The sequence below is a fragment of the Lagenorhynchus albirostris genome, chromosome X, assembly GCF_949774975.1.
Source record: "Lagenorhynchus albirostris chromosome X, mLagAlb1.1, whole genome shotgun sequence".
NCBI lineage: Eukaryota > Metazoa > Chordata > Mammalia > Artiodactyla > Delphinidae > Lagenorhynchus > Lagenorhynchus albirostris.
The window spans coordinates 105,064,640-105,079,743 of record NC_083116.1 but is presented as its reverse complement, the minus strand read 5'-3'; the positions used below and the strand labels follow the sequence as shown (position 1 = coordinate 105,079,743).

General features: G+C 41.8%; 1 protein-coding gene and 1 long non-coding RNA gene across 4 annotated transcripts in view; one reads left to right on the top strand and one right to left on the bottom strand.

Annotated features, from left to right (window-relative positions):
- Positions 1–15,104, top strand: part of LOC132513836 (uncharacterized) — a 202,531-nt gene that overhangs the window by 161,818 nt on the left and 25,609 nt on the right. The gene's annotated exons all lie outside the window — the stretch shown is intronic.
- The window catches only part of DMD (dystrophin), a 2,123,521-nt gene continuing 2,118,216 nt past the window's right edge, over positions 9,800–15,104 (bottom strand). For all 3 annotated transcript variants that reach the window (XM_060138437.1, XM_060138436.1, XM_060138438.1), the window contains one exon: positions 9,800–12,361. In XM_060138437.1, coding sequence (XP_059994420.1) covers positions 12,350–12,361 — 12 coding nt within the window. In that variant the 3' untranslated portion in view covers positions 9,800–12,349. The remainder of the gene's footprint in view (positions 12,362–15,104) is intronic.

Genomic DNA, 15,104 nt, shown 5'->3' with positions numbered 1-15,104 from the left:
CCTGTGCTCCGCAACAAGAGGCTACTGCTGTGAGAAGCCCACGCACTGCAATTAAGAGTATCCCCTGCTCGCCAGAACTAGAGAAAGCCCGTGTGTAGCAACAAAGACCCAATGCAGCCATAAATAAATAAAAATTAGATTCCACATATGAGGGATATCATATGATATTTGTCTTTCTCTGTCTGACTTACTTCACTTAGTATGATAATCTCTAGGTCCATCCATGTTGCTGCAAATGGCATTATGTCGTTCTTTTTTATGGCTGAGTACTATACCATTGTATATATGTACCACATCTTCTTTATCCATTCCTCTGTCTATGGACATTTAGGTTGTTTCTGTGTCTTGGCTATTGTAAATAGTGCTGCTATGAACACTGGGGTCCATATATCCTTTTGGATTATGGTTCTCTCCGAATATATGCCCAGGAGTGGGATTGCTGGATCACGTGGTAGTTCTATTTTAAGTTTTTTAAGGAACCTCCAGTCCATTCTCCATAGTGGTTGTACCAATTTACATTCCCAGCAATAGTGTAGGAGGGTTCCCTTTTCTCCACACCCTCGCCAGCATTTATTGTTTGTAGACTTCTTGATGGTGACCATTCTGACTGGTGTGAGGTGATACCTCATTGTAGTTTTGATTTGCATTTCTCTGATAATTGGTGAGGTTGAGCATCTTTTTTGTTTGTTTGTTTTGTTTTATTTTGTGGTACGCGGGCCTCTCACTCTTGTGGCCTCTCGCATTGTGGAGCACAGGCTCTGGACACGTAGGCTCAGCGGCCATGGCTCATGGGCGCAGCCGCTCCGCGGCATGTGGGATCTTCCCGGACCAGGGCACGAACCCATGTCCTCTGCATCGGCAGGCGGACTCCCAACCACCACACCACCAGGGAAGCCCTGAGCATCTTTTCATGTGCTTTATGGTCATCTAGGGTCCTTTATCTTTTGTGTATATACTTTAGGTTTTTGCTTCGTGGATACACGAGGCTAACATAAAACCTCTTATAACAGTCTCTTTTAAGTTGAAACAACCTAAGTCCAAACACATTCTAATGCTCTACATTTTTTTTTTTTGTGGTACGTGGGCCTCTCACTGTTGTGGCCTCTCCCGTTGCAGAGCACAGGCTCCAGACACGCAGGCTCAGCGGCCATGGCTCACGGGCCCAGCCGCTCCGCGGCATGCGGTATCCTCCCGGATCAGGGCACGAACCCGCGTCCCCTGCATCGGCAGGCGGACTCTCAACCACTGTGCCACCAGGGAAGCCCACGCTCTACATTTTTACTCTCCAATGTTTTATGGTTTTCATGTCACACTTTACATCTTTTTATCTTGTGTACAGTAAGTTCCCTACAGACGAACGAGTTCCGTTTTGAGAGCACGTTCCTAAGTCCAATTTGTTCGTAAGTCCAACAAAGTTAACCTAGGTACCCAGCTAACACCATTGGCTATATAGTACTGTACTGTAATAGGTTTATAATACTTTTCACACAAATAATAAATAACAAACAGAAAGTAAAGAAAACATTTTTAAACAGATTAAAAAAAATTATTTATTTTGATTTTTGGCTTTTTTGGGTCTTTGTTGCTGCGTGCGGGCTTTCTCTAGTTGCGGTGATTGGGGGCTACTTTTCGTTGCGGTGCAGGGGCTTCTCATTGTGGTTGCTTCTCTTGTGGAGCACGGGCTCTAGGCACGCGGGCTTCAGTAGTTGTGGCACGCAGGCTCAGTAGTTGTGGCTCATGGGCTCTAGAGCACAGGCTCAGTAGTTGTGGTGCACAGGCTTAGTTGCTCTGCGGCATGTGGGATCTTCCTGGACCAGGGCTCGAACCTGTGTCCCCTGCATTGGCAGGCGGATTCTTAACCGCTGCACCACAAGGGAAGTCCGAAAACATTTTTAATCTTACAGTACAGTACCTTGAAAGGTACAGTGGTACAGTACAACAGCTGGTGCTTCTTAGCAGTGCCAGCTATATCACTGCAGCTTTTATGCTTGCTTCTGGACATCCTGGGCTTGAAATAAAGATACTGTACTATTGTACTCTATACAGTACTGTACAGTAAGGTACACAAAAGCACAGCCACTTGTAAAGGAAGTACACATGTGACAGTGTACGCCAGACATGTGAACTAACGTGATTGGACATGCAAGCGCACGTTTGCACCTTTGAAAGTTTGCAGCTTGAAGGTTCGTATGTAGGGGACTTACTGTATCCACTAACAAATTACTGTAGTTATTGCTGTTTTTACTACTTTTGTCTTTTAACCTTCATACTAGATCTTTCAGTGATTAACCTACCACCATTAGAACATTAGATTATTCTGAATTTAACTATGTATTTCCCTGTACCAGTGAGAGTTATACTTTCATATATTTTCCTGTTATTAATTGGCACCCTTTTGTTTCAGCTTAAAGAAGTCCCTTTAACATTTCTTTTAAGGCTGGTCTAATGGTGCTGAACTCCTCATCTTTTGTTTCTCTGGAAAACTCTTTATCCTTTAATTCTGAAGAACAACTTTGCTGGATAGAGTATTCTGGTTGGCAAATTTTTGTTTTCTCTTAGCACTTTGAATATATCATGAAACTGCAACGTTTCTGCCAAAAAAACCTGTTGGTGATCTTACGGGGGTTCCCTTGTAGGTAACAAGTTGCTTTTCTCTTGATGCTTTTAAAATTCTCTCATTGTCTTTAACTTTTGAGACTTTAATGATAATGTCTTGGTTTGGGTCTCTTTGGAGTCATCTTATTTGAAACTCTGGTCTTCCTAAATTTGAGTATCTGTTTCCTTCCTGAAGTTAGGGAAGTCCCTTAAGCTATCTTCACTCTTTTTTTCTTCTTTTTTTTTCTTCTTTGATTGTATGAATTCCACTGCCATGTCTTCAAGTTCTTGGATCCTTTTTCCACTTCATCTAGTCTGTCGTTGAACCTGTCTATTGAATTTTTAGTTCAGTTATTGTATTCTTTAGCTCTGTGATTTCTATTAGGTACTTTGTTTTATTTTCTGTTGATTGAAATCCTCACTTTGTTCATACATAGTTTTCCTGATCTCAGTGACTGTTATGGCCTTTCCTGACCTTTATGACTGTTATTTTGAACTCTTTATCAGGTAAATCACTTATTGCTGTTTAATTAAGGTCTTTTCTGAAGTTTTACAGGCATACCTTGGAGATATTGCTGGTTTGGTTCCAGAACTGCAGTAAAGGGAATAATACAGTAAAGTGGGTCAGACGAATTTTTTGGTGTCCCAATGCATATAGAAGTTATGTTTACACTATACTGTAGTGTGTTAAGCATGCAGTAGCATTATGTCTAAAGCACAATGTACATACCTTAATTTAAAAATACTTTATTGCTAAAAACTGTTAGCCATCACCTGACAATGCAGGGTTGCCACCAACCTTCAATTTGTAAAAAACATAGTATCTGTGAAGTGCAATAAAGTGAAGTGCAGTGAAACAAGGTATGTCTGTATCTTGTTCTTTCATTTTGAATATCTTCCTCTGTTTCATAATTGTCCTTGACTCTCTGTGTTAGTATCTATGCTATTAGATAAAGCTGCCACCTGTCCTAGGCTTGAGGGCGTGGTTTGTGTAGGAGATGAAATTCATTGTTCAACCCTGCCCAGGTCTAGGTTTTCTCTCCAACCTTTGCAATTGTCTGAGTAGACTTCTTTGTTAGTGGCTCCTAGCAGTTGAGGGTGTGTTAAGATCTCTCACTGTCCCAAAGGGGAAGATCTCAGTCAGCATCTAGAAGCAGGCTGATTGGAAGCCAGCCCTGTTTCAGGGGATAACTGGGAGATGGTTGTTTCTGTCTGCTGCTTCTGCACTGTGTCTTGGGGGGATAGCTGGTAAAAAAAAACTGTTTCTCTCTTTGTTACAGTCCTGTGGGACTCATGAATGTAGGCCCCACTGGCCACCAGAGCCAGGCGGTCAAGGGGTGTTCCCTGGGCACACAAACCAGGGCACCAGATGTGTGCACAAGGTCCTTTCTGGGCGATACGGGCAACCTGGAGCAAGGCAGAGGGAGAGCACAGAGTGTCCACTGGCTCTGGGGTCTCTGGAGAGCATTGCAGTCTGCCCCTTGATGTGTGGTATATTCGAGGCCTGCCCTTCAGGCTGCAGCTATTAAGATTAGCAAGTAGGCCTCATTCAGGGAAAGACTGGGCATTTCTGTCTGCTGCCTCTGCAACGTGCCCTGAGGGGATAGCTGGTTAAGAACTGCTTCTACTTTTTTTGTTTTTTGTTTTGGCCTTGCCGTGGCATGCGGGATCGTAGTTCGTAATCGAATCCGGAGCACCGGCAATGGGAGCACGGAGCCCTAACCACTGGACTGCCAGGGAATTCCATCAAACTGTTTATATGTTTGTTACAATCCTTTGGGACTCGTGAACAATGTGTGGGCCCCACTGGAGACCGAAGAAAAATGGTCAAGGGGTGTCCCCTGGGCAGTAGCTGCAAAAACCAGGGTGCCAGACGTGTTGACAAGCTCCTTTCTGGGAGGTACCAGCGACCTGGACCTAAGCAGAGGCAGAGCACAAATATGGTATGCGGGGTCTGTGGGGAGTATTTCAGTCAGTCCCTAGATGTGAGTTAAGTTAGGAGACTGCCCCTGAGGCCACAGTTATTATGATAAGTAATTAGGACTCTTTCAAGGGAGACTGGGTATTTCTGTCTGCTGCCTCTGAGTTAGCCATGGTGAGTCTGTATGGACCCTTTAAGGACTGTCTCATAGTGCACTACAGCCGTACGGGTCTCATGGACATAAGCCTTGTTGGCTTTTTTTCTTTTAATATTTATTTATTTGGCTGCACCGGGTCTTAGTTTGCAGCACACAGGATATTGGTTGTGTCATGCGGGATCTTTAGTTGAGGCATGCGAGATCTAGTTCCCTGACCAGGGATTGAACGCGGACCCCCTGCATTGGGAGCGTGGAGTCTTACCCACTGGACCACCAGGGAAGCCCCCAAGCCTTGTTGGCTTTCAAAGTGAGGTGTTTTGCGGGCCTCTGTCTCCAGTAGAATTCTTTTTTTAAAATAATTAATTAATTAATTAATTTTTGGCTGCGTTGGGTCTTCGTTGCTGCACGCGGGCTTTCTCTAGTTGTGGTGAGTGGGGGCTGCTCTTCGTTGTGGTGCACGGGCTCTAGGCGTGTGGGCTTCAGTAATTGTGGCACGTGGGCTCAGTAGTTGTGGCTCACGGGCTCTAGAGCACAGGCTCAGTAGTTGTGGCACACGGGCTGAGTTGCTCCGCGGCATGTGGGATCTTCCCGGACCAGGGCTCGAACCCGTGTCTCCTGCATTGACAGGCGGATTCTTAACCACTGCGCCACCAGGGAAGCCCTCTGGTAGAATTCTTAATGTGGGATTCAAACCCTTTTCTCCTCAGGGAGAAGCTGGTAGTTTTGAGTTCCCTCCTGGCTGTGTGTTGCCACGCCTGGGGTGGGGTTTATAGCAACATCCTGTCTCAGTTTCTCCTACCTGTTTCCATGTGGTTTTTTTTTCTTTTCTTCATTTGCCTGATATGCGTAGGAGTCACTCAACTAGCTTCTGAGTTTCTTTCAGAAGGAAGTGTTTTATATGTAGCTATAGGCTTGGTGTGTCTGTGGGAAGAAGTGAGTTCGGGAGACTCGTATGTGGCCGTATTGAACTAGAGCTCACAGAAAGTGACTCTTCTTATTTGATATAGGTCAGCTACAGTATACATATGAAAATAAGATTTCTAGTTGAACCTAAAGGTTTAAGAATTATTAGGTTTTTTTTACATCTTTATTGAAGTATAATTGCTTTACAATGATGTGTTAGTTTCTGCTTTATAACAAAGTGAATCAGCTATACATATACATATATCCCCGTATCTCCTCCCTCTTGCGTCTCCCTCCCACCCTCCCTATCCCACCCCTCTAGGTGGTCACAAACCACCGAGCTGATCTCCCTGTGCTATGCGGCTGCTTCCCACTAGCCATCTGTTTTATATTTGGTAGTGTGTATATGTCCATGCCACTCTCTCACTGCGTCCCAGCTTACCCTTCCCCCTCCCCCTGTTGTCAAGTCCATTCTCTACATCTGCGTCTTTATTCCTGTCCTGCCCCTAGGTTCTTCAGAACCTTCTTTTTTAGATTCCATATATATGTGTTAACATACGGTATTTGTAAGTTTCTTTCTGACTTACTTCACTCTGTAGGACAGACTGTAGGTCCATCCACCTCACTACAAATAACTCAATTTCGTTTCTTCTTATGGCTGAGTAATATTCCATTGTATATATGTGCCACATCTTCTTTATCCATTCATCTGTCGATGGACACTTAGGTTGCTTCCATGTCCTGGCTGTTGTAAATAGAGCTGCAATGAACATTTTGGTACATGACTCTTTTTGAATTATGGTTTTCTCAGGGTATATGCCCAGTAGTGGGATGGCTGGGTCGTATGGTAGTTCTCTTTTTAGCTTTTTAAGGAACCTCCATACTGTTCTCCATAGTGGCTGTATCAATTTACATTCCCACCAACAGTGTAAGAAGGTTCCCTTTTCTCCACACCCTCTCCACCATTTATTGTTTGTAGATTTTTTTGATGATGGCCATTCTGACTGGTGTGAGGTGATACCTCATTGTAGTTTTGATTTGCATTTCTCTAATGATTAGTGATGTTGAGCATCCTTTCATGTGTTTGCTGGCAATCTGTATACCTTCTTTGGAGAAATGTCTATTTAGGTCTTCTGCCCATTTTTGGATTGGGTTGTTCGTGTTTTTGAGATTGAGCTGCATGAGCTGCTTGTAAGTTTTAGAGATTAATCCTTTGTCATTGCTTCATTTGCAAATATTTTCTCCCAAGAATATTTAGGTTTTAAAAATGTATAGCAAGTGGAGAAACCTCCACGAAGTGATCAAAGTTGACATTCCCAAGAATGGGACAGACCATCATTACATACATGCCTCCTGCTATGATGTGCTGAGGACAGATCATTGCTTATGTCATATCCTTGCCAAAAACACATAACCTGAATATAATCCTGTGGACACATCACAGAAACCCAAATTAAGGCACATCCTACAAGTAACTGGCTTGTACTCTTCAAAAATATGTCAAGGTCTTTGACGACAAAGAAGGGTAGAGAAACTGTTCCAGATCAAAGGAGATTAAAGAGACATGACAATGTCATGAAATTGAGAATTAGATCCTAGAGCAGACTGGGGAAACGCATATAACTATTAAAAAAATTGTGGCACAATTGACAGTATTTGAATATGGGCTGTGGAGTAGGTGATAGCTTTGTATAATGTTAAATTTAAAAATTTTGAGAACTGTAATGTGGTTATGCAAGAGAATGTCAGTTCTTAGGAAATGGACATGAAGTATTTAAGCATAAGGGGGGCATGACGTCCGAAACTTACTGTCAAAATGGTTCAGAAAGAAAACACTACAGTTGACCCTCGAACAACATGGGTTTACACTGCGTGGGTCCACTTACACGCCGATTTTTTCCAGTAGTAAATACTGTGGGACTACATGATCTGAGGTTGGCTTAATCTACAGATGTGGAGGAACCGCAGATACAGAGGAACTGTATATATGGAGGGCCAACTATAAGAGTTATACACGGGTTTTCAGCTGTGCGGGGGAGGGGGGGCGCCCCAACCCTTTTGTTGTGCAAGGGTCAACTGTTGGGGGAGGGGAGGGAGAAAGGAGAGGGTGAGGAAGGAGCGAGAAACTAAATGGGACAAAATGTAAGCAGTTATTGAATCTGGGTAAAGGGAATATGGGGGTTCTTTGTACTACTCTTGTAACTTTTCTGTGAGTTTGAATTATTTCAAAATGAAAACTGACAGAAGAGCTCAGTATTTATTCCTGAAGATATATAAAACACAAACACATGCGCGTGCACACACACACGCACACAAGCACGCATAGGTAGAATTTAAGTCTAAAGTTACTGTACAGAATCTCCTCTGTATATGAAAGCCACTCTCAAACATCGCCAAACGTCACACTGTCACACGATATCGCTTGTTACGGCCTGTCTGGCGTGTTGCCACTCCTGTGTTGTCAGATAAGTCCGTGAGATCACAGCAGTCTGAAGCCCAAGGAGCAGTGGAGGATGTGTTTATGGTTCCTACCCTAGTGGCTTTGCTACTGTGGGAAAGAATGCAGTTCACGTCCTTCCTACACTTAATTTGAAGGCAGGGTCTTTGCCAGTGTGCCAGGGCTTGCCTCTGTATTCATTCCTCCATTAGAGCGTTGCAGTTTCAGGGAGATCCCATCGCGGCTCCACAGAACGTGTCCATACATGTCCATTAGTCTTGGGGCTTTCCCCCAAACACACATTCCGCTTGCTGATGCACAACCTGCGCCAGCTTGATGCGTTTTAATTTTTAGCTGAAATGAATCCCTCTCCTCCAGCCTGTGCCTAGTGTGGAAAGGAAAGCCAAATGCCCTCCTCAGAGCGAGACATACACAGTGCTGTGTTAGGTTGAAGCGTTGAAGAGTCCTCAGTTACCTAGTTGAGTGCTATCAAAACAGGCAGTCTGGGCGTTTCAAACAAAAGCAGGCTGGGGGAACGGCACTGGGGAATAAATGATTTATTTAAATAGGATGAAAATTAGTCTTCGTATGTGTGGATTTCAAGGGAAGTCTTTCAGTGTAGTAGCCCCTTAGGTTGGCACCATCACCCCACCCTCAACTTAGTGATTCGTATCAGAGATGCCACACCCATTTAACACCATTCTTAATCAGCTTGGCCATCTCCTATTATTTCCAAAGTCACTAGAATAGGCTGTACCTAGTGGACTTTTGTAATTTCTTTGGCCCTCCAGCATCTGAACCTGTTGAGGAACTCCTCTCTGTGACTCTTGGTGGGAAGCAGAGATAGATGGTCTCTCCCTAGAGGTGTTGACGTTGCTCCTCGTTTTCCTAGCCTCCTTTGCAGCTAGGACAGAAGCAGAGCAGGACAGGGGTGAGGGGATCTCCCTGTGGTGGTGGTCATGACTATGTACGAGAGGGGTGTCCCCCTCAGAACCAGTTCTGAGGCATCATTTTAGGCGTGACTTCTATTCTTCAGACGTCTCCTTAGGTCTGGTACCATTAATAATAATAGAAGTGATAAGCAAAGTGTCAACTGCAAACTGGTTAATTCATATACTTGTTATTACTAAAACAGAAAACAAAAAGACCACTATGACCATTGCTGCATAAAATTACCTCCCGAGCTACAAGTGCTTACCACCTTTGATCCAGAAATCGCCCTTCTAGGAATGTGTCCTATGGATATATTTTTGCACAAGTGAAAGGATGAAATGAGAGATATGTGGTATTGTTTGTCAGAGCAAAAGAGGAAGACCACCCACGTACCCCACCAAAGGGGACCGTTTAAATAATATCCCCCCCCCACACACTGGATTATTAGCTATAAAAAAGCATGAGGAAAGCATTTCATATATTGAAATGAAAAGATCTATTTCAATATAATTAAGGATGGATCTCTTGAGTCCATTCTTAAGTTTAAAAAAAAACCCAAGGTATATAACTGAATGCATAGAATGCTAGCTTGAGTAATAAAAGGAAAAAAAGTAGGAACATATGTTTGTAATTGCTTATACAATAATGACACTTTGGAAGGAAACACAAGAAATTATTAATATTTACTCAGAGTGCAGTGAGGATGAGGTGGGAATAGGGTAGTCAGGGTCCTTCTTTTCACTGTTGGGCTCTCTAGATTTTTAAATTTTTTAATGATATGAAAGTTTTGCCTATGCAAAAACAAAACAAAATACTGCAGTCCAGTCAACACTTTTTTGTACCATAACTGCGTGCTTTATTGAGATACACAGTAAAGCAGTAATATAATACAATAGTAAGGCATATATTTGGTGAAGTCTGATATGTTGTGAAAATGCAGTAAAACTGAAGTTTAAAAAAATAATTAGTAAATGTTACAGTGTTGGTGTTAAAACACAATATATTATGATACTCAAGTAAGAACCCAGTACCTGAAAACAATGACATAACATGCCAGGTGATGTTTATGCTTCAGTTACATTGGTTATGATCTACAGTTTAATACTCGGTGGTTATAAAGAACACGAAACAATGTCCAACTTATGCTTAGAACGTAGCAATAAAGCTCTCAGTTTTTATTCAAATATTTTTGACAGACTCACTCCAGAACTAATGTCTAAAAGATAAAATAAAACAAAAGATTAAAACAAAATTAAGCCCTCTATTTACCTCTGATTTTAGAATGAAACTTAAACTTCTTAGTAGGAAGTAAAGTAACCCCTTGTTTTAAATCACGGTTAAAAAAAAAATCCTCGGGTAAAGAAAAAGTACAGCGTCACATAAAGGAAAACAATGCAAGACTAAAATCAAATCTTCATGTAATTTGTTACCTTAGAGCTTTGGGTTTTCTTCTGGAAATTATGAACAAAAACGAAAATGGAGGGAAATGTTCTCACAATGGACAGGTGATGAAGCTGTGAAATCAGGTGTGCACAATTATTAGGAACACCCCAAAACCAAAGTGAGGTAGAAATAGCATGAGAAGCCATGTCTGATGTTAATTATCATTAGTAAAATAAGGAACAAAACCCACTCTCCAAAAGTTAATTACACTTGATGTAAGAGGTAACAGATTTGCAAAATGATAGGTCACACAGTGATTTCTATTGAATGAATGATTAAAAAAAGTGAAAGACTAATAAGATGAAATGAAAGAGTAAAGCTTTTTCCTACCAGTTAGTCCTCTTGAGCGTTCTCCTCTGCTTGAATGATTTATTAACATATTTAACCTGCCTAATCCACCAGAAAGGGTTTGGAGTGCCTTTTGGATCATTTAAATCAATTTGCGTTCCCACTTACAAACCTGCCTGGAGTCACTTGTAGAGAAATGCCAAGGAGGGAAACACGATTCATGGGCTTCTGGGTGGATATTGAACAGTACCACAATGTGATGGGGCTACTGTGTTACACGTTTTCACTAAGGGTTATTTTAAATTAAGTCTTGTGGCATTTACAAACTCATTACAATGGGGAAAAAAACCTTCAGAAACTGGAAAACCAAGACACCCACTGCTGTTTGACTGTGAGAAAAGAACAGTTGTAATTATAAAGCTCTCTCTGTGAGGTTATGAACATTCATCCAATCCTTTATGTCAAGAGTGGCCTGCGCCCTCTGAGGGACTGGCTGGGAATCCACAGCCCTCCAGCCCTACCATAGTCCTCCTCCTGCCTGGGAGTTAAAAATGCCTTCTGATGCTCTGATTTTCACTGAAGCATCATTAAATTTAAACCGTGGCATTGCCAGCAGCAGGACGCTGAATACATCAACCAGCGGATGACTCTGACATAATAAGTCCTGTGTATTCATTCATGTGTCCCTTAAAAAAATTCAGTACTCTAGTTGTCACTGGAAAGTTTAAAATGAGAAACATCTGGAGCCGCAGACAATGTTTTAGTGTGGTAGCTTCCTGCTGGCTTCAGGCTCCAGGGAAAATTCATTCTAGACCCAAGCAGGTAAGCCTGGATGACCAGAAGCAACTGCTTTCCATTAGGAAGTGGCAAGAACATTTGAACAAGAAATTTGAAAGGTCTCTTGAAATTGATATCTATTTATCTATATACCCATAGTATTTACATACTTATAGACATATAGATGTGTAACACGTAAACCCACAGCCAGCCCCACTCAGTCAACAATTCCAAAAGAGCGATATGAAGTAGTCATTTGGTGGTGTTAGAGGAAGTCCTATCTTAAATATGCAGGAAAAGAAAAAAAAGCCACGAATCTCATATGGATATCACGCTAAAAGGATGCAAAACAATGTGCTGCCTCAGTGTGTGTGTGTGTGTGTGTGTGTGTGTGTGTGTGTGTGTGTGTGTGTGTGTGTGTGTGTGTGTATGTGTGTTTGTTTTTAGGGGTTTTTATAAACAACTTTTTTTTTATAAAGCACACTTTAGTTTACAATCTTTCTTTATAACTGTTATAAATTTTTAAACAACCCAAAATGCGTTCCATATAAAGAAATGGCAAGTTATTTAGCTATCAAGATTTTACATGTAGTTTTCTTATAACTTTTTTTGTACAATTGCATAGACGTGTAAAACCTGCCATTGTTAACAAAACAATAACAGACTTAGAAACTACTGAAATCTACAGTATAGTACCACTACCCTTCACAAAAATATAGATTTTTTTTTCTTGTAAACTCTTACTGTCTAATCCTCTTTGTTGTATGAATATTATAAAAACCATGCGGGAATCAGGAGTTGTAAAACATTTATTCTGCCCCTTCTTCATCTGTCATGACTGAAACTAAGGACTCCATCGCTCTGCCCAAATCATCTGCCAGGTGGAAGAGGCTTCCTACATTGTGTCCTGGAAAACAGAGAGAAAGACAGACTTGACACAAGGTGTAGTTATCATTACCCCAACTCTTTGTCATTTGGGAAATCATCCCCCGTTTCTAGGTGTAGACAACACAGAAGCTGCGTCCAGGGGATACACGACAGGGTTTGGTTTTTCACCAGTTTTCCAGGAAGAAGCAAAGCCTTGTTAATGAAGCCATTCCACACTGTTAGTATCCAGCCTCATATTGGATCAGGCTCCTAGTATCATATAAATGGAAAAAAGTCAGACAGCACTCATCTTCCCCATGTAAATATACACCAAAAGGCTTCCACGGATGAGCACAAGATTCCTGTCATAACAGGAACAATTCGTGATGGGATGTATCTTCTCCACCTTGCTGTGGGAGATTATTTACTATGTACTTGTATTAAAAATTATTTTACTATCAAACAACCATCACCATAACTATCACCACCACCACCGCCGCCACTCTCCTCCATCACCGTTAGCATCGCTACCATCACTACGTGTGAAATCTTTATCTCAAGGCTGTTACAAGCTGTTGGCTCACGTCTAAGGCTATGGCGGAGGTGACTTTTCTCTCTGCTTTTACTTGAGTTGAAAGAGAAAGTCTTGATTTGACCTTAGTATACACTATTAACTTTTGAATTAGGAAGCTTCAGGAAAAAAAAATTACTTTTCATTCCAGATGACTCAAGAGCCTCATTGTAAGATGACCCACATGCATAGCATGGATTTGGGTAGCCTCTGAATCCATTTTTGATCTCCTACTCAATGAGGGTTAACTATCAGAATAGCCTTCTAATAATAATATGACATGACCCCGTGTTAATCCCCCAGCACGGAGCATAAGAACAGCACAATGTCCCTGGGTACTTCGTGGCAAAATTCAGATCTAGAGTAAGATAATTTGAGACACACTTTATGACTTGCCTCGTCATGTATGTCCCATATTTTTATATGGCTAATTTTAATTCTTGGACATTAGGAAATCATTCCACTATTCAAGTACTGCCTTTGAAACTAAAAATGCTTTACTAGGCTATTACTACCTTGCCATGTATCAACTTTACAGATTCCCATAATAATTGTTAAAATCCCTATAAACATTAAAGATAGACTAGGGCAGGTATTCTTTCCTAATATTTATTTCAAGAGACACAGCGTTTTTAAGTATATGAGGGGATCTGAAGAGGACTCGTAGGCAGGCACTTAAACAGCAGTGGCACCGGGTCAAGCTAAGACTTAACTTTTATGCTGTTCAGCCATTTTTATTAAGGCGACCAAGTTTGTAACTCTCTTTGCGCTCTATTCGTGCAGAAAGTTTCAATGAGGACTAATTATGCTTTAAAAAATCACTCTGGAGTTTGGTTGGGGCTGCACACATAAAACCTTTTAACAAAGCATATGTACTATGCCTAGAGTGGGCCAGTAGTTTGGCAGCCCTCAGTGAAGAACAGAAATCATCTTTGGCTTTTCTAAACCATAAAAACCACAGGAAGCCACAGTGGGTCCTTTGCTACTCCTCAGAGCACAGATATCTAACTGATGCCACCAAGTTAGAGGGCTTCCCTTGTACCTACTTTTGACTGCCCAGCAACCCTGGGAAATCTGTACAATTATTCCTGTGTAATTGAAAATAGGTGGACTAACTACAAATTTTAAATTGCTTGCAATCTTAACAGCAATTAATAAAACCAGTAAAAACAAACCCCAAGACTCTTACACCCTGATACCTAGATATAATTCCAACTATTTCTCACATCTACACTATAGTATAGTCCTCCTGGTAGCTAGAAAATGTATTAGAAAACATAAAACAGGGAAGAAACCATTTTTTTTCTCCATCAGCTTATTGACAATAATCAAAGAGTGCCTATTTTAGACTGTGCTAGGAGATGCAGACGGCAGTTCAAAAGATAATGAAGACAAGTAAATGCATTTATAGATTATATAGCCAAGTGGTGCTTTTCTACTCCTCAAAGTGGTGTTCGGTTACTAACTGGAAGGAAAATTCTTGAGTCTCTTAAGAGGCATAAGTTCTAGGGGTATCTGCTATTTAAAAAGTTACCAGGTCAGAGGTTCATGGTTTTTTTTAAAAAAATTGATTAATTAATTTTTGGCTACGTTGGGTCTTTGTTGCCGCACGCGGGCTTTCTCTAGTTGCGGAGAGCGGGGGCTACTCTTCGTTGAGGTGCGCGGGCTTCTCATTGCAGTGGCTTCTCTTGTTGCGGAGCACGGGCTCTAGGGATGTGGGCTTCAGTAGCTGCAGCATGCGGGCTCAGTAGTTGTGGCGCACGGGCTTAGTTGCTCCGCAGCATGTGGGATCTTCCCGGACCAGGGCTCGAACCCGTGTCCCCTGCATTGGCAGGCGGATTCTTAACCACTGCGCCACTAGGGAAGTCTCAGGTTCATGATTCTTAATACACCATACCTACTCCCACAAAATGTTAGGTAGCCTTTAACCTGTCCAGACGGTTAAATGTTCACAATTGACCTCATGGCCATCCCTATGCTAGAGAAATGAACGTTCTGAGTCACCCCACCATATCTATATGATGCCTTTCATTACTTTGTTTACAAATACCTGCTTCATCAGAATAACAATTCCAGTGTTTTCCATGGAGGTTTTCCTTAGAGCCAGAAAAAAAAAAATTCTCTCTCTTTGACTAAATACTGCTCCAAAGAATCATATACCTCAACCCGCTGGAGGCATAGAACCACACACAGATAGGGAATTGGGACACAG